This window comes from Nothoprocta perdicaria, unplaced genomic scaffold, assembly GCF_003342845.1.
Source record: "Nothoprocta perdicaria isolate Ctin4 unplaced genomic scaffold, notPer1 scaffold_5, whole genome shotgun sequence".
Lineage (NCBI taxonomy): Eukaryota > Metazoa > Chordata > Aves > Tinamiformes > Tinamidae > Nothoprocta > Nothoprocta perdicaria.
Window position 1 is genome coordinate 7,560,699 of NW_020455754.1, and position 25,612 is coordinate 7,586,310.

The 25,612-nt window shown below is 42.9% G+C and overlaps 1 protein-coding gene and 1 long non-coding RNA gene across 2 annotated transcripts in view; one reads left to right on the plus strand and one right to left on the minus strand.

The window, feature by feature from the left end:
* The window catches only part of LOC112954432, a 62,136-nt gene that overhangs the window by 10,602 nt on the left and 25,922 nt on the right, over positions 1-25,612 (minus strand). The window contains exon 2 of the long non-coding RNA XR_003250698.1: positions 15,070-15,191. This is a non-coding gene — a long non-coding RNA (uncharacterized LOC112954432). The remainder of the gene's footprint in view (positions 1-15,069; positions 15,192-25,612) is intronic.
* On the plus strand, positions 1,002-9,199 carry NMUR2 (neuromedin U receptor 2). The gene is made up of 4 exons (XM_026047622.1): positions 1,002-1,894; positions 6,090-6,174; positions 7,382-7,507; positions 8,940-9,199. The coding sequence occupies exons 1-4, from the start codon at positions 1,178-1,180 to the stop codon at positions 9,197-9,199; spliced, it is 1,188 nt and encodes a 395-aa protein (XP_025903407.1). The 5' UTR covers positions 1,002-1,177.

Sequence of the window (25,612 nt, forward strand, 5' to 3'; positions counted from 1 at the left end):
GCCACTGAGTAGCCAAAATACATGAGGCTGACAAAATCCCCTGAGCTCTCTCTCAGCTTTTGCATTTCTACGATTCCAGACAGCTAAACTTTCTGAATCTTCAAGAGGACACCCTTGTGCTTTGAAGCTTTTTTGTTTTAGCATGATTCAGTAAGGTACTGAACATTCATAAAGAGCTAACTGATCTTTCATGACAAAGCAGTTGTCTTTGCAAAATATTTTTTTTTGATCAGAGAGCGTGTTTGCAGAATGTTTGTCACTGAAGAAATGAGTTTATAAGAATGATTTTTTTTTAAGTATCTGATATGAATCTTGCAGGTACTAATTAACTCTTTCAAATAGTATGGGCTTCAAAAAGATTTTCAAAACAAAAATAGCTACCAATGTACCATCAGATTCAAGAATCCTCARATCTATCATCAATCCAGTTTTCCAACCTCAATGAAAATTTCTTGTGCACTCTGAATTAATCCCCTTTCTCAAGATAAAGAGGGGAAAAAAGAAAGCTTGTTATCAATAAGTGCAATTAAAATACTACTTTGGGTTTCAGGGAAAAAAATACTTAGTTTTAAAAAGGTGCAGAGCCTGTAGTTGTCTAATTCCATATGATTCTTTTTCCAAGTATTTGCTGACAGAGAAAACAGAAAGTAAAAAGCAGCAGAAATGTGGGGAAGAAAAATCTTTCTTCTTTTTTCTTTTCTCTTTTTTTTTTAAATCAATATCATTTTGTAGAAGCTTTTGGACTGAGGACTTTTTTGGTCTGGCTTGCCACCCTCTGAYAAACACAAGCGCCTTGCAGCTAGTSTCACATTCTGTATTTCAGATTCCCAGCTCTCTAAAACCCACATTTGTGATTCAGTAAATGCATCTGCTCTGGGAACTGATAGGAGTAGCTAGAACCTCTTTTCTTACCCTATAATCTAATGCACTTAGCTAGCCAATGAATATGTGTGAAAGGAGGGGCTTTCTGGCTAAGGGACTCCTCGCTGGGGAGCAGCTGCTACGACAGCGAAACCTTCGCTGAAGCCAGGCAAACACAGCACATCTCTCAGTGGCTTTGTGTATTTAGGACTGGCAACACAATTCTCCCTCTCTCGCTGCTATAGGCGAGCAAATTAGCACTGAGAAACTTAGAGAAGAGAGGATCTCAGTTGCGAGACCTTTCACAGAACCAGTAATGGCCTGGATCAGCAATACCTCCTGGTTCAATCCCCTTGCTCTACAGGAACATTTTAGGAGATTCTTAAACAGCACYGAGGATTACTTAACCTTCCTGTGTGGGCCCAGACGGAGCCATCTGTTCCTGCCCATGGCTTTGGTCTACTCTCTGATCTTTGTTGTTGGTGTGGTAGGAAACTTCCTAGTTTGCCTGGTAATCATCAAGCACCGGAACATGAAGACCCCAACTAACTACTACCTCTTCAGCCTYGCTGTCTCAGACTTGCTGGTGTTGCTTTTCGGGATGCCCCTTGAAGTCTACGAGATGTGGAGCAACTACCCCTTTCTGTTTGGGCTCGTGGGCTGCTATTTCAAGACAGCACTCTTCGAGACGGTCTGCTTTGCCTCCATCCTCAGCGTGACCACAGTCAGCGTGGAGAGATACGTTGCCATCCTCCACCCACTCCGCGCCAAGCTAGAGAGCACTCGCAAGCGCGCGCTAAGGACCATCGTTGTGCTGTGGGTGCTGTCTGTCCTCTTTGCTCTCCCCAACACAAGCACCCATGGCATCATGTTGCAGTATTTCCCAAATGGCAGCCTGGTACCTGGCTCTGCTACCTGCACTGTGGTCAGGCCCATGTGGATCTACAACTGTATTGTCCAGATTACTTCCTTTCTCTTCTATGTTCTGCCTATGGGGATCATAAGTGTGCTGTACTATCTGATGGGGCTAAGAGTAAGTCCTACTCCAACTGTGCTCAGTGTTTCTCTAGCTCCTTCTTGCATGTGTGTGAGTATGTGTGTGTGTCTGCRTGTCTCTGAACTGTTTTGATATTTTTCTTGCTCACCTCTCTTCCCAAAAAACACATTCAAATCCACCCCCTGAAAGTAGTGGATTAAACTGTTTTGTTGGTGTAATCTCACTCTAAAAATGTAGCTATGTTGGGGAGTAATCTACTTTTTTTTTTTTAAATTACCATCACTGCTGCTGATATTTCAACATGCCTTTAACATCCAAGTCTGTGTACTGATTCCAGCCTCCTAGAGATTTACACCTTCTCAGTAGGGACTAGAAGGAAACGGAACAAAAGGAAAATGTGAAAAGAATGAAAAAGAGTAAGRTAGTGATTAAATTATGTATTACCTGTTTTGCCTTATGACTGTTGAATTTCTATTTCATTCATTCTCCTTCCCTGTGATAATATTCAGTGGCTAAAACTTACAAAGCTGTCATAAACTGAAATCCTTTCTTATTGCTGCAGCAAGCAATTCCAGCAATCCTTTCTTTTATGTAAGTATGGCACAGTTTCAGCATAGATTAAGRGTACCTTGGAATTCCTGTGCATGCTCTCTTCAGAAAGTGGACGAGTGTCACGAAGTGTCATCTTTTAAATACAGAGATTAAAACAAACACTATCATAGTACTATAAAGCTATGCAGCATGGCACTGAAATGCACTGCTAGTCATAAYGACTTGCTGATTTGCTCCTTTTCTTATATGTATTTGGAAAATATAAATCCTAAGCTCACTATAGTGAATATAAGTTTGCATTTAGAAAGTTGTGTAGCAAGGATGCTCATGCTTCTTTGCTCATGTAGCAAGGAAGGGATGCAATACATGTGTAGACACAGATACTACTGGATCTGTGCTACTGTCTATATTATTTTGTGGAACTGGCAGTATGCAGCGTTATCTGAAATGATATAGAAGCAGTATTTCCAGACCCAGGAAAAAAAAACAAGGATTAACTGCCAGATATCTTAGCACACATCAGAGCTTTGAAAAAATGAATGGGTTAAATTCTTGTAAAGCTACAGTTCAGGCGCAGTTGTGGGTTCTTTGCAAAGTTTCAGTGAAAATTTTGAAAAATAATACCAGATGGGAGGGGAAAGTAGTGAAAAGAGTAGRTGCTAAAAAAGAAAAAGAAAGCCCAGAAGTAGTAAAGAGAAGCCTTGAGGACCACAACAACTTCTGTTTGAGCCAACAGATAATCCTAATCCCCGTTCTCACCAAGAAACTGGGTCCCAACTGCTCCTTATGGGTTACTAGACAGTCACAGTTTAATTTTCCTGTCCTAAGGGCTGCAGTGTATCTTGGCATATGTAGTCATCTGAGACTTCCAAATTTTGAACTGCACCTATCCTTGGTATAGCTCCTTTGCACTAGGCTGGAGTGCAAGGASCACTCCAGGAGCAAGGAGTTCAACTTCATTTTGCAATTGAAAGTATGGGTGGATGGTATATACAGATACACACCAAYTCCAGCACACATTTTATGTAACTAAAACTGATGAAATCTCTGAAACTTTAGCTATTCCCTGAGTCTCCTGAATGCCATGTGTGGCTCATGGGTTTACGGGGAAAAGCTCAGAATTGATCCAAAGGCTGAGCAACAGCTCTAGTTCTGCAGAGGCACAATCCTTCCCTTAAAGACCAAATTWTGCACTTTCTGCCTGTAGTTTCTCCTCAAGTTTTGCCCAATGCTCATGCCTGCCTCAAAATGCAATACAAMAAGAAGTATGCGTGACATGTTAAGCCACTACGACAGTTCAGCAAACACCAGTCACACAGTTGCTGACTTCATTTTTTATTGTATTTCCTGTAAAAAGATTTTTGAAAAATGTCTTATTCACTGGGAAATTCATGGCCAGCTGAGCCTTCAGGCTGATTATCTCATCATCAGTTACTTCATGTTCTACTTGTGCTCAATTTTAAGGCCTGATATTTTAATTCTGTAAGGCTATGGGCAACAGATAGTTCTAACATTAGCATCAGGACACTGATGATTACACTATAGCCTCATTAGATTCAATCTTGAGAGCTTCTGACTGTCTCTTTCCAAGATCCTCATCACAGGAGCCTTCAGGACTGCTCCCTGAATCAGCCAAAGGTCCTCTCTCATTATAAAGCCACTTCAGCCACAAGATTGCTGGTCACACACTGTAGCCAAAGATCACAGTGAGAGGTGGCCATCACTGGCTAGCTCTAAATTAGATTACACTTAGCGATAATTTTTGACACTCAATGGAGAGAATGGCATTGAGCCCATGTACTGAGGACATCTATGAAGAAAATCTCGATGGTCAAAAGTGACCAGAGTGTCCATGGCTAGGTAAGCTTATTCACGAGACCTCTCAAGAGACCAACAATTACTTTAGTGTCAGTTCCCCAATAACACACTAGTCACACTTGTAATTTTGATTTCAACTGTCTTTGAGCTAGAGAAACTTGTATTTGCCAATACAAGCTGCTGCAGAGCTTCTCATCAAAGTCTGTTTTGCCCTGCAAATGCCCAGCTGCTCAGACAAAACCATCTGTGGTCACTGACCACCTCAATTTCTGCAGAGCTCAGGGTACTTCTGCAGGAGTCTGTCTCCTTTCCACTGAGTTCACCCTGCAAACTTGATTTCCATCAATACATTTTCCTTTGCAACACAGGTGAGCAGGACTATCCGGAGGCAGCCCCTGGCATTCGGCAGCCTCGTGGCAACTCATTCCACCGAATCACAGACATGCAAGACCACAAACCCYAGCACAAGTCATGGGGCTTTTAAATACCCTCTTCTCCATCAGCTGCCAAGAATGCCTGATCACTGTGTCAGATAGGCAAGGGAGCTTAACACAAAAACAGTTCTTTTTTTTTTTTTCCACTCTTGCTGAGTGACCTCTCTAAGTTTGCCTGGGGATAGGAGAGCTCCTAATTTCACTCGTTCCTTTTGTTTCTAGTATAAAATACTGCAATTAATAAAGATGTGAGGGAAAATCCAATTTTTGGCTTCTTGCTCCAGATGCTCCAGATACTTCTACATGTAGAGAATGGGTAACATTCACCTCCAGGCAGCTCTACATAATCTCACAAAGACCCCAGCATATCCAGAGTGATGTTAAAGAAACCATTAGCCTGGGTGGAGGTCTCCCTCTGTCAAGGAGCTGACATGAACTCAAGATACAACCTTTGCCATAGACTCATTTCTTCTTTCCCAACTCTGCTTTGCTCTAAGTCACTATTTTATTAAATTACAACTGCTGAGTTATTCTTGCTAGTTATCTCTCCATGTATCATCATTTGAGCCTAAAGARGAGCCTTATAGCATCATCAAAACGACAAGAAGAAAGTAAAAAAATAAAGATTCATGCCTCTCTGGTTTATTACAGTATCAGGCAGTATTTCTGGAGTATTTCTGGGATAAATGTTGAGACTGAAAGCCACTAAAGGAAAACTAGGGCTTTTAGTCAATCTGAGCAGGCATTTATCACTAGATGTGCTACAAATCAGCTGAGCCAGTTCCCTAAGCAATACAGCTATGATTAAAAATGACAAACAGAATAATGGAAAACATGAGAAGCTAAATTGCCCTACAATTGAATATAATTCAATTTACATATACTTCCCCTCTATGTGTATAAATACAATACTGAAAGGTCTCTCTGATCCAAGTAACAACAGCCTTAAAAGAAAAGCAGTTAATCAAAAATCATGAAACAAAACCACAGTGTAAAAGAGAATGGCACAAATGGCATGATTTCCTAAGAACCTTACTAGTATAGGCTGCTTTTTATCTTTCCCTTCAGCCAATATCTTTTCCCCTGTAAGTTAGTTCTGTGTCCAGATTCCCTCTGTTAAAAAAGCATCACTTCGGACTTGTTGGCTAATCAGCACCTCCCACTTGAAGAAGCTGCGTCCAATTTCACACTGTAATTCAATACCACCTCTAATTCAGAGAAGTAGTCTGCACATCCTAAATAATCCTGTTTTGAGATATTTATTCACAAAATGCAAGCTAGACATAATGCTCAGGGACAAAATGACTCATTAGTCAAGTGCAAATSGTCTTGGTTTAGCAGTGTTTTTTTCCCTACCAGCAAGACCATAGGTAGTGGGGAGGTCATCTCCTGTCTAAGCCCTTCTTCTGTTTCTCTCCTTTTGCCAGTTGAAAGGTGACAAATCTTTGGAAGTGGAGGAAATGGCTGTGAATGTTCAGAAACCATCCAGAAAATCAGTCACCAAGATGCTATGTAAGTAGTGTGGGGGGACATTCTGTATTTTACTGACCATGGACAAGAAGTTGCATGTTCTTGCTCAAACAAAAGATGCTATGTCCCTCAGTCCACACGTGGCTTCTGCAGCCTTGTAAGTAAAGTTTTCTGTCTCAGAGTATGAATGCTCTTTCTGGCACATTTCTTACAGCAGGATGTTCTTATTACATAATTAGATGTATACGGTTCTGCCCCAACTCCACAGAATATACGTTTCATAGGACTGTAATGTCCTTTCACAGGCTCTACTCATATCTCGTATAGGTCCTGCCAAGCACCGTTTATCACATATTGCTGTCTTCTCCATACAGACCTCCCCMAAAAAAGCAGAGACATAGGCAGATTTGCACAATATACAGCACCCTAGAGAATTTGTGCTCCAACCACCTGGAGTGTACTCATGTTGCTTCATAATTTAGGGCTGCCGTTAAGGCCAAGATCACCTTGCTACTGGGACAGTATTTAGGCAGCAAACATAAATCACTCTCCATACTTCATGCAACAGCACTCTTCTTTCAGGCAACTGAAGTCACCTCCTAAACTAGGAACTTGCACTCAAGCCAGGATGAAATTCTGTCCCTGATGACTGTGACCACAGCAGGATCCAACGCTGGAATGGGTTTGCAAGAGTCCTCACCAGGGCTGTCACAGGCACATTGTCCATGGAAACAAACATTTCATGCTCAGTAGCATATCCAGCCAGGCTCAGCACTGGAGAATGGCTCCCATGGGCTCATCCTGTGCCAGGTGCTGTACAAATAATGGCAGATGCAATAAAACCTATGGCACAAACCTTGCTTTTCCTTCATGACATACTCAGAGGCCAAGGGATCACTGTGTACCAAGTACCTCAAATAAATCCTTGTGTCTTATTGACAGCTTATTAGATTCCATGTAAGCCACATTACCTGGCAGCTGTCTGCTTGATCCAAACCTCATTGGGAGCCTGTGCATTGATTTATCAAATACAGAAATCACTGGAAAGCTTATTCTTTTAGATGGAAATATGTTTTCCAGTTAGCACTGCAGAGAGGCAGAAGGATTGGCACAGATTGTGAAACAGTAAATAAAATAGTTATCTCTAGTCTTTCATCTAGTTTTCTGAATCACCTCTGCTCAGCACAGGCTAATGAGCCATATCATTCCATAACTGACTGCTTTTTCTTTCTCCCCTTTCTCATGCTAGTTGTCCTCGTGATGGTTTTTGCTATTTGCTGGGCTCCATTCCATATAGATCGGCTCTTCTTTAGCTTTGTTATGGAATGGACTGAGCCTCTGGCTAACGTATTCAACTTAATCCATGTGGTATCAGGTAATTTTTTTCTTTTTCATTTGCCTRGGGGTTGGAAAAGCAGATTTGTAAGCAGCTGACCTGAATATGTAGTCATTTTAATTTTAGGTAATGACAGATGAAAACTGATAAATTGAAGCTGCTTCACAATTACATTCCTTAGAATTTTCCACTAGCCATCACTGAATTTTTTTTCCATGAAATACACAATGGGTTCTCTAAAGAGTTAAAAGAATCCCAGCTGCAGAAATGTTTTTTCTCCAATGATATTGAACACAATGCCAGTAGAGAGCAATGGACAACATCCCTTGAGCTGTATGCCACAGCGTTCCAGTTACCACCCACCCTTCTGGGTCTCTTTCCCAATGTTGCTACGTATATTGTTAAAAAGCAGAGAGAACGAAGCTGGAAAACACCAAYTGCACCATCCATCCAGGTAGCATCTTTCAGCCACATGGCAAACTGCAAAAGGTTACAGACCTGCTCTCTGGAAGACTGCTCAGTGGAAGCAGCTGGAGCAAAACAGACATTAAATTACCAGCATCATCCGCTAGCACTGGAGTATGTTTCCAGGGCTTGCACAGAAAAGCTTCTAKAGGGTTTGGTAGCCAGTGAAAAGAACTGTGCGTTAAATAAAATCTGCATTCAAGGTCCTGCAACTTTCGCTCTGGGTATGTTGTCCAATATGGTTATTTGGATAGTTGCAAAGAAAAGGGAGGGATATATGCCACRTAATTGCCAGCTGTTTGTCCTCCAGAAAATGTTCACAAATGACCAGTGCTGCCATTCAAGTGCTTCTGATGAAAATGCAYCAGCAGGTGCCATCTTCTAGTGGGTTTCTCGAACAGTGAACCTTACCCAAACAGCACATCTCACAAACTCCTATACTGAATGATCCAACCAAATGTTTATGCTATTGCCAACCATAACTTTAAGGCCTTCTCAAGAAGGTGTCTTATTTCAGGTTGCCATGGGAGAACACTAAATGTGGTTGTTTGGCAGCTCTAACAGAGCCAATCTTGTGCAATTTGGCTGCTTGTGTTGTAGCAAATTAGCACTCCTTGGCTGGAAGTTATCATTTAGCGTTTAGCAGCTCTAATGTGAAGGGCACCAGCCGCTCAAATCAGTCCTGGGGGGCCCAGGGCTTGGCTGGAAGCTGGTCAGTAGAGCTCAGCAGACAGCCAATTCCTGAGCAGCTGGTAATGATGGGCTCCATTTAATACTCTATCACTTTCTTTCCCTGGGTGCTGCAGTGTCTCATGTTGTCTTGGCAAGAGAGCCCTCCACCTCTACCTAGACGGCTGCAGGCAGAGATGCAGTGGTCCCTGCCTCCATCCTCACACCCAAACATGGTTAAACAATACTGACAATGGAGACATTTTACTTCTCTGACATCATTCCAGCCACAAGTGAAGGTTCTCTCTCCATTTAACATCCACTTTTGCTCTCCTAGGTGTTTTCTTCTATCTGAGCTCTGCTGTGAATCCCATCATTTACAATCTCTTGTCCCAGCGCTTCAGGATGGCTTTCCTCTGTGTGATCTCTCCTCACTGCAAGCACTGTGCCCCTAGACATCCCACCAGCAAGATTCCCACCCAGCAGAGCATCTTTATGGTTGAGGACCACAATCTGGCAGACTCAGCTGAAGACACGAGTCTCCCTGGCACCTACAGGACCTCTCTCAGCAGTTCTCAGCTCTCCACTGGCCTGTGACCTTCCGTGATGCCATCAGGTGGCAAAGAAGTGAAGGAAAATAACTTTATGAAACAAAGAGACACTCTTAAGATTGCAGCAAGAAGAGCTCCCAGGCTGCCTCCTGTCTGGTTTCATGAATTGGCAGGTGATTGACATCCACTATATTACCCTCAAGCTAATAGGAGGGCTGGAAATCTCAGTTTGCTGGCTGTAAACTTCCAGTGAAGAGCTGCTTTACACAAAGGGCAGAAATATTCCCAATGTTACCAGCACAGAGAGACACTGCTTGGCCARTCTTATTGAATGACTTCTGAAGCAGCCACTGGCAGGGGCTGAAGGCATCCCCAGTGTGACTCGTTTGCCTGAGAAGCAGCTAGAGTGAGGATCTGCTGAGGGCAGATATCCAGATGGGATAAGGCCTTTTCCGCATGGGAAAGAACCTCCTGTCTCGGAACACCAGACATCTCCCTGTGAATCACGGCCTCCCTGCAAGCAGCTCATTTCTCACRCTGCTTTGTGTTGGGCTGTTGTATCCGTGTCTGTCTGCCTGATCTGCACCTAACCCTGCCTATGTGGGCTCTGGCAGGCCCCTGCCCAGTCCCATGTCCTGCAATTTCCAGCAGTTTCCCATCTCTGTTTGAACCTCAGTTTCCATGTATTGCCTTTACTAGTGAATCTTTGTCGTTATGCTTCAGCAAAATCCACACCAGGTGGATTACAGGTCAGAGATTTATGTGGGGCTAGAAACCACCAGGAGGCAGCCTGGAAAGCATTCACAACACAGGCAATTTTTAAATGCCTGCAGGGTCAGAGAAACTCATGCAAAGCTAATAAAAATAGAGAGTTTTGCAATGATTTTGCATGTAATGAATTCAGTTTTTGCCTCAAAGCACAACGTAAGAACTGGGAAACTCTCCTGGGCCCTAGTTATGCACACAGATCCTAAAGGCAGCGCACATAAATCTACACTCACCACATCCCAAGCACTGCTGCCTGCAAAGTTGGGACCCTGAAGAGTTTTGTAAAGGGAGGCCAAGGTGAATCTTTTATATGAGAGAGGATTTTGTGACCCACGTGTCTCAAAGCTCATTTGCTGCATTTCGGAGAGATGCATCCCTTGTGCATCACTACATTGGGCCAGGCTCAGCGCGCACTTCCAGACACACCTGCTGTGTGTTGTCAAGGGGCCAGAGCCCACCTATGTATCACAGAATTACCACAGTGACAGGACCGTAGTTTCCAAAAGATGATAAACTGTAAGCATAAAGGCTCCYGTCTGCAGCACTGGGGACATTTATCATTGCAGAGGGAACAGGTTATATTCTTGCTCTAATGGTTTCCTGTTTCCCAGAAATCTCTTGTTTTGGCCTCCATCGGATGCAAATTTCTAGACAAGGTGAGACCAGGGGTCTCATCCTAGCTGGTGTCTCCTCTTTTCCTACAACTCAAGGGAAACTTTAGCCTATGTTTTCTGTCAAACCCATTCTAGCAGCTGTAATCTTGAGAAACAAGTCAAGGAAAATGCCACAAACATGCACAAGGCCTTGGAGAGGGAAGGTAATCCCTGCTCCCTGAAGACACAGCTGAAATACTTTGCCACCCCCAAGTGGACACTCGTGAGAGTTCAGTGCCATTTATATCTGTAACATTTCTGCACTAACATTTTCCTCTACTAGTCATTAAAGTGCATTTTCCCTCTAGACTTGATGCCAGTGGTGCCCTGCTACCCGCAAGCTGCTGTGGTCCCAGCTCTCCCAGCCATCGCAGGGAACCGGCCTTTCTGTGACCAACAACCAGGGGCCCGTGTCCTATGCAGGCACTAACCTCCTTTTCCATGCTCACCCCGTCCCWTGCTTGCAAGACCCTCCAAACTGATGCCAGGGGACTTGTTTTTATCTTAGCTATGCACAACTAAGAGTAAGTCATCTCCTCTGCTATATCTGATATCTGGACAACGCAGTCAGGAAATGGCACGGTCTGACATATTCGCTCATCTGGTTTCATGGCTACAATCCAGTGTTTCTTAATTAGATGTGAGAAATAAGTTTGCAGAGTGTTTATCCACAAGAGGCAGTTGGTGTCTATTAAGTTTTTCTTGCCAAAAGGTCAGTGCTTTAGTGTGTTATTTATCACTCTGCTTTTGTATTTATCTGGCTGGTTTTTGAGAGCTTGCCACAAACATGGTAATACTGGGAAGARAGATAGATATGTCAGGAAAGCCCACTAAATTATTTTCCTTATATATTCAGCAGCTTTCATAGCCAAGTGCTGAAAAACATTGGCAACAGGACAAAAGAAACTCCAGTTGCAAAGAGAGAACAACTCACTTTTTCCTCAAAAGAGGTTTGGGGTGATGAAAATATATATATCTGAAATCAACCATGACTTCCTAGGCAGAATTGTCTATTGATTTATTTCTCTGCYTCTCTTTCCCTGTGGAGAGCATGCAAATGTGTGAGCAGAAAGCATGCTAGCAGGGGCAATGCTCCAGCACAGTGAATGAAACATAGTTTGAAATGTACTGCAAGCAAACAAGAAAAGGAGGGAAGAACTGCTTGAGTTGCCAAGGAATGACACTGAAATCTAATGCCAGCTTATTGAAAAAGCATTATGACATTAGGTAGACAATTCTGTTAAGAGACTTTAAGAGACTCTCACATGAAGAGACTTTTGGAAACTACTGTGTTCTCATGTGGTTAAGCCATGGCTTATCTGTAAGCTAAATGCACACTTCAGCAGCAGAGCTGCTGAATCTGTATAATCTGAATATAAATTTACCAGGACCTCTCTCTCTACAGCTGGTCTCTCCTCTAGCAATTCCTGTGCGCTGGTCTCTCTGCTGTGTCTTCTTCTTACTCCATGAGTAGCTGAAGACAGAAATTATCTGGCAGCTCTGCTAGCACAAGTGCAGGATGCCTGAGGACTTACCAGCAATCCCAGTACTTAAAAAAGATGCAGACCCCACCAGCTGTACTTTATATGCATGAAAACAGCACTAATCCCAGGTTAGTTTGCTGCTTCCAAGTGCTCTGTACAACTGTTTCTCCTGGGCATCAGGAAGGAAAGGGGTTGGTAGAAAAATAGGCAGAAAAATTGTTGTGGCCAAGAGAAGGCCCCAAAGCCAAAAAGCTTACCACGCTGCAAACACTCTTCTTTGCAGGTTGTTTTCTAGCTGCACAATGGCCAGGCTGGCTCTYCCATCATCAATTGCTTCATTTTATTTGCCCCTCATTATGGCATTATTATATCCTCATTATGCAAAGCAAAACATAGTGATAAARAAGTACAATAACCTGGGCTTTTTCTTTCTCTAACAAACTGATGTGAAAYAAGGGGAAAGGAAAAGGGAATCAAACAGCCAAGGATTCTCCCGGTTGAGGCTGATGTAATGATGGCAAATGTCCATCAGAGGGAGTGGAAGATAAAACAGGACAAGAAATCCTGCAGAGAATTTGGGCTTTGGAGGTTTCACTGTCCAAGAAAATAAATGTCTTCTGGGCTTTTAGGGTAGTTCACATACTGTTAGGGCTCAAAGATTAAAAGACAGTGACCATCTTTACATAACTAAGGACTGTTTTTTCTGAAACAGAAAGAAAAAAGCAATCTGTTTGCACAAAATAAGTGTGGATCCTAATATAAAAACTCACCTGGAGACTCAAGACACTGATTTTCTTGCACATTTCTTTCCATCTAACATTTTGGCTAGTGAAGAGGTTGCTTTGGTCACATCCCAGACRTTGTGGCCCACAGCTATAATCAGACAGTCAATATACAGCAAGGAAATTCAACAGTCTCAGACACTGAACACAGAAATTACATAGATGATGCTGGAAACCCATAGGAAATTCAAATGGAAAAATAAAATCACATTAAGCTCTATCACTTGTCAGGTTGCAGCATTTCTTATTTTGGCTTATGTCTCTCTCAGACTGTGATCCACTTATTGATACCAAAGACAGTGCAGGGGTGCTCTGACTCGTAGACAGGGATGCAGCGCAAATGAGATGTCTCCCGGGGCAGAACAATGCTCCAGAAGAAACTGCTTCCAAGCTTGGCGTTTTCTTTATTTTTACAGGAGGGCAGGCAAGATACTTGGCTAGACACAGAATGTGCTAAATACGTAACTCAGTGCAATGGAAAGGTTCCAAGAGAAGTCGTCTCAGGCTGCTGCTGACTGCAGTGCAGGTGAGTTGGGCAGTGCCGAGCAACTGCAGCAAAAACCTCAGGACAGCTTCACGTTTTTAGAAAAGAGAAGCACTCCCAGTCTTACAGTGAGAAAGAAATAAAACATCAACACAGAACCACGGAAGTGTAGTTATTATTTATTTAATTATGCACAGACTGGGGTTGCTGTAGTTTCCTGGTGCTGGGGAAATATTACAGGCTGAGAGATTTTCAAAATATGAATAAACTTAGTTAGTACCACATATCTCAGCTTCTCCAAAGCCCTGCACACCATTGGTTCCTCACAGATCTCATTAACTTCTAGTTTCACCAGCACAAAAGCAGAACACAAATAGCAGCATTTATAAATTTSTGTTACAGGAGCACTGGCAGGATCCTCCAACAGCAGGGAGGCTCACACAACACACGGCGGGTAACAAACTACCATTCATCAGTGGCTGTACAGTAACTACCCTAACGTGCCCTTAGCCTGAAGTAAAGCAAATCAATCTGCATTACCTTGCATTCAGCAAAGCTGAACAGGCAGTTGACATCAATCCAGTCACGTACAGCACTCTCATGTGTCTCAACCTGCAGACGAAGAGCTGGCTGGTGTGGTGTTCCCAGTCTGTGTCTGCAACAAGAACTTCTCCCTAAGGTTGCCTCTGGCAAGCAGCCTACCCATCTCCAGTAAAACTACATTACCACTCCAAAAACCAGCAATATCTGCTACACAACTTAGTCTTAGCTCATTCCACTTTTTCTTTTAGAGTCTGTTGCACTAGTAGCAAGGCACACTTGCCCCAACTGGGTCTCTTTAGCCCCAACTCTCTCCCCTCCCACAGGGAACAGATATATTAAAAAATCCTCCCCATCCACCCCTAGCTTTGCAGCTGCTAAGGAATTCCACTGAGGATTAGTCTTTTCCCTGCAATTTTATTTGCCAGCTGTAGGGTTTTCACACTGTATTTGTATTCCAGTCCCGATTTCAATTACCTGGCTAACCTTTTCAATTTTCACAGAGAGTGAGAATCAGAAAACAGCAGGTCCCTTATTACAGCTCACACTGTCAAAGAATGTTTCACCCCCTTTCCCTCCCCCATGTTTGCAGGGAAGCTCTGTCAAATTCAAATAAACTTACTGATCATAACTTGTCTATTTACTTATGCTTTGTTGACTGTTAGGTATTCCGGTCCCTTCTCCAGTCTATTCTTTTTTTTTTTTTTTGTCCATCCTCCTTTTGACTTGAATTGCTATTTTTCACATCTAGATTTCAACTTTGGACCCTTGACTCCAATGGGAACTCTCAACAAGGTCAAATACAGGAGGAGGGGAATATCTTATGCTTCACGAGGGACTATTTGCTGTCCTTCAGTTTAAAAAAAAAAAAATAAGGAGAAATATGACACCACCCAGTTCTTATTAAAAGGTCCCAGGGCATTTTTTCTCAGGCTYAGGGGCATTATATGGTTTCCCTCAGACCCAGAGCAAGCCAGATGTAGCTCCACCTGCTCATCCCAAACGCACTGCTCTAAACTGTACTGCCCACAGCTGTCACCTGCAAAGTTGTCTCCTTCATTCTTCTGATGTCTTGTTATCATTTCTATGGCTATGCTGATATAATTTGATATCATTTCTATGTCTGCCTGTCACTCAGCTATATAGTTCCTAAAAAAAAAAAGATTTGATTCTTTTCAAATAAGAATAAGAGCTGTTGTTCTTACCATTAGAAGATGACACCTTGCTTGCTGCAAAGGGAAGGAAAGCTGGATGATTCCTTAYGCATTCCTTGCACATGTGGCTCCTCTTCATTCAGACAAGCTCTTCTGCCCAGTGCTTTGCTGTCCTGCAGAGTGGAACCACAGGTCAAACTGGGATGTGCTGCCAATGTCTTGCAAATGTACAGATGTAAACCATGCAAACATACATGATTTAACAAGCCTGGATGCTGGCAGCAGTGCTGCTAGCGGACGAGCCTTCCTGGGTTTCTGATGGCCAAGCCATGAAGTTAGTTCCCCAGCTTTACCGGCCAACACCAGCAGTCCATGACCGCTGGGCGTCAGCCTTGTGCTATGGAAAGAATAAGGGGGCTGCCTGTGCGGCGCACACGACATCCCAAGGGAGAACTTGTTCTGGCTCCCTCAGTGCTGAACTTCCATTGAAATTTACTTCAGGTTTTCCTTTCTTTCCACACAGAAGTATCTCTTAGTCTGTTGAGGGACAAGCGTGACAGATGGGAGACTGGGGCTGTTTGACTGCTGAGCACAGKGCAGGTTCACAGGAGGAGTCCAGAGTGCTCTCTGGGTCACTGTGTTCAGAGGCATCATTCACCTGGCCAGGCAGGTGTGACATCCCTCTCATTTCATGGCCTGTTCATAAAAACTGATCTGGAAAAATATGCCAGTTCTTAGTATTTTGCTCKTTAGTTGCGTTTCACAAGACTTGGCAGACTTAAGACTGGCATCATAATTGTATTGATACCGATCCAGGACCAACACAACATACCTAATTCTGAGCCATGTTCCTTGTCAGGAATTCCTTTTTTTTTTTTTTTAACCGGACTCTATGCTCCTAACTTGAGACCCACCTTGTCCCATGCTTTCTTTGAGATTCTCCAAGAGCACTGCAACATAGAAAATACATACTGAGGTGTCCAGCTTTAATCTCCTCTGGTTATTATTCCACACATCAGTCCTTATTTTACCTTCATAGTGACTTTATTTCTTTCTCTGTATCAAGGACAGCAGAGCTGCATTCTGCCTTGCCTCCAACCAGGCCCCATGTGAGGTGAATGATCCACACACATTCACAGTGGCTCCAGACTGAACTGGCAGCTATCACTGAATGACCCCTCTTTTCGCCTTGGGGAAGAYAGTCACCAAGATGCCTTAAACATACATTCCTTCTGATTTGATGTAGCAGATAAAGAGACCTTTTTTTTTCAATTTTTCTTCTAGGAAGGCAATAGAAATACTGATCTGCTCCCACTGGCTTCCTCCTCTGCAAACAATCAGTTCTCYTTTGGTGTTAAAGATACTGCAATTATGCATTCTAAAAACCAGGAGAATCACAGGGGTCAAGACACCTTTAGATCTCCTACCCCTCATTTCCATTAATATTCCTGTCTGGATGTGAACCACGTCTTCCCAGCAAGAGGAAATCAGTCTCTGCCTTTCCATCCCTCTCTGCCTGAGCTCACCTCTCACCTCAAAATAGCCACATCTTTCTAAAGTCTGACAGCTCCTAAGAGCGACTGGAACAGATGTGAAAAACAGCCAAGCCAGGACACACAATGTGATGGAGAGTGGGGCCTCTGCAGTAACTCGACCAAATTGCTTCTCCGTAATTTCGTAATGAGTCCGTAGCATGGCTGTGGCAACGGACTCACTGCCAGGAAGGAGTGACCCTAACCAGCCTGGGACATTGTCAACAGTACCCAGCAAGGAGACAGTCAGGCAAGCAAGGGGCAGACGGAGCTTGCTGCCTTTTTTCTCACTCTGCAGCAGCTTGGAGGTGCTGCCATACTGCAGCACACCAGAAATTGCATTAGCAGAGTAGGATAAACCGCTGCCAGTACGATCCATACCAGCAAACTACATGCCAATGAATACAGGGAAGGTGACCCCCAAACTCTTGTCTCTCCTTATTAACCAGCTTTGCATGCAGAGATGAAATAGGGTAGTGAGGAGAAGGGTGCAAAACTCCTGTCATTCTACCCTCGCTAGAGGTCTGGCCCTCCTAAGAAATTAGACACTTTCTTCTATGTTGTTTTTTCCCTCTGTTTTGCTCCAACACCTGTACTAATTACTATGGGGGGAAATGCAACATGTCCATCCCTTCACCAGGCTGTTAGGGGCCTATGCAACTGATGGTCTGTTACCACTTATGGGGCACTAATTTTTCTATAGGCATTCTGTACTTTCACAAATGGGACTGAAACATTTAAATCTAGCAATATGTTACAGTAGATGGAGCCTTGGTTTACTTCCAGACTGGACCAGCCCTGGAATAGGGTGGAAGCATGCTGAAGACAAGAAGCTTGAACCAGGGATAAACATAGCCCTGGCATTTAAGGAAGCTCTGGAAAGAAGGAGCTAAGGAAGGTCTAGGGAAAAAAATAGCTGCATGGAAGTAGGGCAGTTGCTATTTTGTGAGGAGGTCTCAACTTCATATATATCAGTGCATCTGCTCCATTGATATGCCCAGCACATTTGGAGTCAAGATGTGCTCGGCCTTCCTAGGACTGTCTCTAGCTCAATCTCCTGCCACTGGCCTCCTTGCTGCTGGCTGAGGTCTAGCAATGGTCCACTGATGAACTTCTGCTCTGGGCACACCTGGTTGAACTGAGCCACACTGGTGCACCACTCTATAGAAAACCTGAAGGAAACACTGTTGACAGAAATGCTGAAGAAAAAAATTCTATGGATATTTTTTTTCTTGTTTGATTCTGGCAGGAGAAGATGCTTGATTCATTTATCAAGCTGCCTGCAGTTCCCATTTCAAGGCCGATGAAGCTATCACAAATACTGAGCCAAAAGAAATCCAGTACTCTGGAAGGTGTTTCCAGAGCAGCTTAGTAAATAAAGGCAGAGAGGGGAAGAAAACTCATCAGTGCAATTTTTGCTTTTCCATTACCCTTCATTTTGTAGCATAAATTTAAATAAATGCATGAACCGGGCTGGTGGAATCACTCTTATTCTCATATTCATTCTCCAAAAACTCCTGCCTGCACATTCATCTTTCTACAGTTACCTATGTTTTGCCAGTCACCCTCCAAAATGTCCTCTCAATTGCCGCTTTGAAATAATATAGGCATATCCATCAAGCTCTACAGACCCCCAGAGATACTTCAAAAAAATACATATATTCCTGGTTGCTGAAAACTTTACACAAACTCCAATGCAATAAACCTCAACACAACAAAACATCTGGGTGTCAGCTTGTTCTGTCCACACATAGCACCGTTCCCTTCCCAGGGCCCAGAGAAGACCTTGAGGCTTGCACCAAGCTTTGGTCCTTCACAGTGGACATATTGCTCCTGGCCTCATCTTTGTTCACCTAGGGATTAAGCACTGTTTTCCACTTTTTCCATTAAAATCCACCGGTAATTGGCAAGCTGGGAGACTTCTCCAGTGGCTTTCTATGCTATTGGTTTCTGRGGCATGGCAATGAATTTTCTGTATTTCCTTTCAATATATTCAGGGTATCAAGAGCTCATAGACATTTGGATTTGTAGGCTCAGGTGTTAGTTTTTAAACTCTTCTAGAGGTTCTCCTTATATTTCATTAAATCACTGGAGCGCTTCTTTCAGTCTGATTCTTTTTGGCTCATTTTGATTAATGCTTATGGACAAAGGCAGTTATCACTGAGACCCTTTTAGCAGTACAGAAAACAAAGGAGGAATTATAGACAGAAGAAAATATTAGAAGATCAAAAGTAAAAGATTCAGAGAGAAGTGGAGGGAAAAAAAACACAAATTCAGAAGGTCACAAGTAGAACAGAAGAGCAAAAGAGAACACAAGGAAAATGAACAAAAGAAGCAAGTGAGAATAAGGATAACAGAAAGGGAGATGATAAGGAATGAAAGGGAAGCAAGGAAAGGGAAAGGAAGGAAGAAGGCACAGAAATATGCAAGAAGAAAACCCCACAACGCTTTCCATGAATGCTTCATCAGATGCAAATGGTATCAACAATAGTAGGGCCTCTCAGCTCTAGAGCAATAGGTGAAATAATTCAAGCGCTATCTTCAGATTAAAAGGGCAGTGAAAGGAGTTTGATTTCTTTCTCAGTCTTTCTTGTCCTTATATATATATAGGAAATAACCTCATTCGTATTACTCACATTCGCTCACATAGGCTCATCACCACAAAAATACAAATAAAACAATGAAACCTTCCTCCAGTGAAGACAGACAATAAATCAGAGGCCTCAGTGCTTTCTCATTCTTGCAGCTGGGTCCTGTCTTTGTGTTTATTTATTTTTAAATTTTCCCTCCCTCCTTGCACTCTGGAGACCATAATCCTAAAAAATGTCAGGTCATCAAGTTAGCTGTGAATAATTCATGAGATAATTATAAAACATTTACACCAGAACATTATCATCTTGCAAGTGAAAAAAAAAACAAATACATAATGTCCTCCAACATTGGTGGCAAATATCTTTTAGCTATGATGTTCCTTTTTGCAAAAAATAAATGGAATTAATTTTCAATACAGCTTTTGCTACCTGCTAGCATCTAAAAACACCCTGATGTGGATGGGAATGCACAAATACATACATATACACACACATATAATATACACATATATGCATATGTGGAGAGAACAGATGCAGTTTCACTCCTCTCCTAAACAGTCTGAGGTATAAGTGACATAAGTACAGCTGATCAAGTGATAGACAGAATGTATGTTGACAGGCTGTTATGATCTACACACACAGACACATACATACATAGACACAGCTATCTATCCACAYGGAGGAGGCTGAATCGTGTGTGTACTCATGAAGACAGTCAGGCGTATGTACACGTATATGTGCAGGGAGGATAGGCAGAGACCTGCAGCAATTTAGGCCAAACACTCAGGATTTGCTGTAGGATGCATATTACACCTTCAACTACCCTTCTAATGCAAAGTGTAAATTTTCTCCCAACCTCCAGAAGTGAATCTTAGGTCACATTTTGTTCTCATTACTATAGGCTAGAGCTTCTCTGAAGTTAATATAATCACTTCAGATAATAAATTTTAGCTTTACACTGGTGTTACTGAGAGCAGAATTTGGCCTTGAATCCACAGACAGATTAAAGAGTGCCTTTTGTGGCTAAAACAGCTCCTAGAAACGGATCTCAGATCCGTCTGCGGAGGACCTCTCCAGCCTGGAGAACAGCTCCTCTGCCACCCTCTATCTGGGCACCAGGCCAGGAGTGTCTGGGAAAAACATTAAAGCGTCGCCTTCACTATGTGCTAGTGTCCCTACTTGTCATGATTCTCCTGAGGGCTTCCAGGGGCATGCAGAGAAGAACCACAAAACCGCTTTGTTCACAGCTATGGCCAGCTTTTCACTAGGCAGATTCATTTTTTTTTTTTTTTTTTTTTCCAAAAATGACCTCCCCTCTCCCTAAGGAACACGAGAAAATAGAGCACCAATACAACATGACCCAATTCAACAACATCTTTGGAAATGTAGGCTGCCCTGCTCTCAGGACATGGAGAGCCAGAAAATCTCGGGTTAGTGGAGCTGGCATCTAGCTGCAATCCCTGGGGTAACTGAGGACAGACACAGAAAGGAAAAAAAAAAATCTGTCCTTGCCTTTTATTCCCTCCTTCCCTCTTTGAATGCCATTGGTCCATATGGAAATTTATCTGTTCTTCCTCACAAATGCAACTGCACCCAGGGCAATAGGCCTAATGCTCCTCCACACTGAGAGAAGGCCAAGGTCTCCCCTTCCTCGTAGCAGCTATTAAAAGTCCCCATTAGGAAGGCAACAGTCACGTTTGCCTCACGGTGAGGAGCAGCCCAGAGCCGCGCGGCTCTGCGAGGGCCGCCAACGCGCTCCGCATTCCGAGGAGCTGAGTGGCTCCCGGGAGCCTCGGCACTAAGCGCATGTTAAACAAAGCAGCCCGGAGCCCGAGGCAGCGCCGTTTGATTAACCACACGCACCTTTGCGCAAGGATTAGGAGAACTCTATCACTGTGATGTTTGAATCTTAATTGAAATCCAGGAGTCTGGCCCTGCTCCCTCACGGGAAAGGCCCTGCTCCCTCCCTGCCAAGGGAAAACGTGCTCTTCTCCTTCGGGATCCAGGAGAGAAATGTGTGTGTACCCGGGAGCACCTGATCTGAGGGGACCAGGAGGTTCATAGCTCCGAAGGACAATGTTTACCTCCTGTCACACATCACCCAGCAAATGCCATGAGCTCAAACAAGACCRATGGATGCAGCGAGTTTGAGTTTCAACAGATTTTGCAGAGCCCATTTAGAAATTTGTCGGCTGTTTGGAAGTGTCAACAAACAGTCATGAAATTTCATCTCTGGAACAATTTGCATCATAGGAATAAAGCTGTGAATACCAGCACAGCCCGTGTGCAGGGCTGCCAACAGATGCCCTCTGGGGTGATTCTTGCTATTTGCTATTTTTCTCCCAGCAAGATGTCAGTTATCATGAAGACTAGCACCAACAGAGGAGCTGAGGATGAATCCCTCAGAATGTCTATTACCCAAAACTCTGAAGCGTAAAGGCTCCTTCTTCAAGCTGTCTTCTCTGGGTACCTAACTATTATACTACTAGGACATCTATGTTTAAGARAGGGTTAAATGGTTTGGATCACAAATTTCTTAAGCCATACACCAGCAGTCAAAACAATTAGTCCTGATATCTAACCTAGAATTTATCCCTGGCCTTTTGGAAATCTCAAAATTTCAGCCTCAGGAGCCTTGTGCAAACACTCAACTGCAGTGCTCATTCTACAGTGCAGTGCCAGCATTAGGAAAGCAACAAGGCTGCCTGTGAATGGTTATTATTACTGTCTGTATGATCTTGCCAGCTAAAGACCATGAATCATGGTGCTACATGTTGTTTGCAACCTCCTCAAATACGGAGCTATGATATAACCCCTTCCCTACATGACTTACTGTCTCAGAGAAGTTAACATCAGTGGTTAAAGATAGTTGGGGGACCATGGGATAATAATGAGCCTGGGGCTACAAGAGTCTGAATGTACCAATAGTTCAACTAGAATTAACTAGTTAGTTGTTACAGATGCTTAAGTAGTAACATCCCATCAGCAGAGTCCTGGGAGCCACCCAAGCATTTGTCACCCACATACAAGTGCGAAACAGAACAGCAGCAGCAAGAAGGGATGTGTTTTAGCTCACACATTTGCTTATGTGCTTCCTGAATTACCTCTTCCTAACATTTGAGATCATTTGAGTATGAAAGGATCCCAGTGAAAAGAACTGAAGACTGCAGTGTTTGTTTCTCTGTTTAAGGACAAAGAGAGGATGAAGTCCAAGCCTTTCCTCTTCATGGATCAATTGAACAGCTCTGATGATGTCACTATCCCTGGCACTGGGATTTAATTCAAAATTACTTCAAATCAAAAAGATTGATTTCCACCATCAGCACTTACAGTCTGCTGTATCTCTCCCTTCCCAGCAGAGAAAATAAGAGAGCGAGGAAAAGGGAGATGCTTTAGACTCAACTGCAATTTAGCATTCATTTGCATTTTTAAATTAGTTAAGCTATGGACCGTTGCAAAGCAATGACAGAGGATTTTTGTAATAATTAGTCTGCTGGGAGTGCAAAAATGGCTACACAGGCAGGTTGTGCTGAAAGAGAAGCAGTACCCCAAAGCTCAGATTAGGACTTGCAGAGGAAATTTTGCGTTTGCTCATATGGGGCTGGATTCAGCTCCTCGTTTTAATGCAGGTGTCTTTATTTGCACTAGACACTGACAAGGACCAATGGAGAGAAAGGGCAGTTTCTAGGCTATGATTCATATCATCCAAATGTAGAAATCTGAATTAGTCCAGATGAATTGTGTTTCATGTGTTTGAAGAAAGTTTAACTACCTAGCACAGCCAGGGACATGTCTATAGCAGACATCTAAAGGTGACATAAAGGTCATCATTGTTTTAAACTCTGCCATCTCTTCACATGCTTCAATCTATCTTCAGTGGACTTCACATAGCTAAGCCCCTCTTTCCTTCTTTCTGTAGTTCCTACTAGACTTTTGTAGGTTCCTGTAACGAGATGCATCTTTCCCCTATGCCAGTAAAAAGTTCTCCCATGTTAATTCAGAGCCAATTGTAAGCATTTAGGAAAGGAGGAAGTGTGGGTCAATGAGGGTCATTCATTCGAATGAACTAAAAAGCCCTCAGTTTTGGCATTTGGACCTACCTTCCTTTAGTCCAGTTTCTCTGCTTGAGGTGGTATGAACCTGCTTCACTACACAGCAGTAGGTTCTGCTGCTGCAAGTTCAGCTATCTGAGATGAACTCACTGATTTTGCAAGATCTCCTGTCTGTGGTTTCACAGATGGACAAATGTCAAGTCTTCACAGCTGGATAGCACCAACAATCACTTTGTTCAGTACTGGGAAGAGACCACTCATAGCTAAGTATTATCTTAGAAACTTTGGATGCTTTACGATTTTGGAAGCAGTTGCCTGTCACTCATTAGATACTCTCTGTCTCTATTTACTTTGCTCTTGTTTTCCTTTGCTTGGCCTGCTCTGGGAGCTGGTATCTGCTTCCCAGTGCAATTGCTACTTTTCTCTCTGGGCAAACTGAAGTACAATGAACACTGACTGAATTTGAAGAAGCCCAAATCCTTCTTCACCTCATCTGAAACCTCAACTGATTTGTGTTTCTCCATCTTTACCACTGTTTTGGCCCAAAACACACACATTCTTTTCAAAGCAGCAACCACCAGACCTAGGACCTCACCATCAGCAATAAGCCAATAATATTTACCAGGCATGGTGATGTAATATTTAAACGTGTGAGGTAAAACCCTCAGTACTGACCAAAAAAAAAGGACATTGAGAGTAGAAGTCCTTCTTGGATCCCWACATCAGCCAGAATATTTGATATATCAACAAAAACAGTAACTGCATCTGTCCATATTCATCTTATGTAATGAAAACCAAAGGTAAAAATCGCCAAATACATAAAACCTGATCATCTGAGTTAGACACTACTAATGATGCACCCCTTAATCCCAGTGGGATTAACAACCATGGGAATGTATGCATTGAATTTGCCTTAATCCATGCTAAAGAAAAACAGATGCAACATCAAGGGAAATTAGAAAGGAGCAGGGTCAGGACCTTGCCATAGAGTGGCCTATCTCTCAGGCCACAGTGTGGAATTACAGAATATCATCATTTTCTGGGCATCTCATCTATAAGAGTGTGTCTTCTAGACATGTAAGACAACGCGTCTTTGAAAAATTTTCCTTCTAGAGGTCACTACGACTTGGTAATCATTCCACCTGCAGCTACCTGCATCATATGCATTAGCTCCACGACCGCACAATAGAGGCCTCATTATTCTGACAACAAAGTGAATGCAACTCCATTTCCCTGAAGAAACCTGAACCTTTACAGTTTTATTACAATGTCATTCTGAGTTCTCACAGGTATTAATCACAAAAGTTACATTTTTGTTTCACCGTAACTTGATCTAAGCTATCTGTTTTGAGGACAGCAGAGCCAGAAGAACCTGAAAACTAAAATAAATAAATGGCTTTACATATAAAATTGCCACTATGATCAAAACGTGCACTATTCCATATCTGTTCGTCACCTATGCAGCTTTTGGGATTGGCACTTCTGTAACGTGCTTATCCTYTCAAAGGTTCTCATGTGTTACCAGTTTGTCATTGAGTCATAGCAGTAGGTCTCAGTTAGGAAAATTAGGACATGGGAAAGCTCAGCTTTCTTGCTTACTCACTCAGCATCTTGCTGCTCATTACATGACCAAACTGAGGTGCAAGTAAGCACCTCCCAGGATTATCTGTATATTTTTTTTTCCTTAGCACATCTTTGCCTTCTTTCTCTGGCACAGTGTAGTTGTGGTTATTGCCCTTTACAACTGTGCCATAGATGCTGGGATGCTAAATAGGAGCTCATGGAGGAAAATTTCTGTCAACTCTGCTGAGCTATGGCTGGTAGCTGTTCTTCTCAACTGAGGTTAGGCATATAACCCAGCAAGATGTCTTGGTTCTTGATTCCTACTGYAGGCAATGGAGAGAGAAACACCTCCTGAGGACCATTTGTCTTATTCTAATATAGCCTTGCCCAAAAAGCTATTGATCACTACAAGTGTCATCCTTTCCTTAATAAGTATAGAGCTAATCCACACAGCTGTTTAGATTAAGAAATAACTTGAACTTTTAAATATCTAAATTTAAAACAGAACACTCCAAATTCAGAAGGTTTTTGTATGTTTGCCTACATAGATGGGAGTAGATAGATTACTTCCAGTTGATTGTTAAGTCCTTTCACAAAAGCATAACCTTGGAAAAGATAGCATTTTTAGACAGAAACAATCTGATCCAAAATTAGRCTAGAAACTACCAGAAAACATCAGCAGCCCTATAACCAGACCCTCCCAGCTAGTCCTGTGGTTATGATAGTGTCTTTTCTCCGAGACAGGGGGCTGTGCAAATAGAACAGGCAAAAAGAGACAGAAAGGAGATGAAAGGGGAGTTTTACTGTGTATCACCAGCTCCTTAGAGAGGGTACATCTATACTGCGGCCTCCCCTG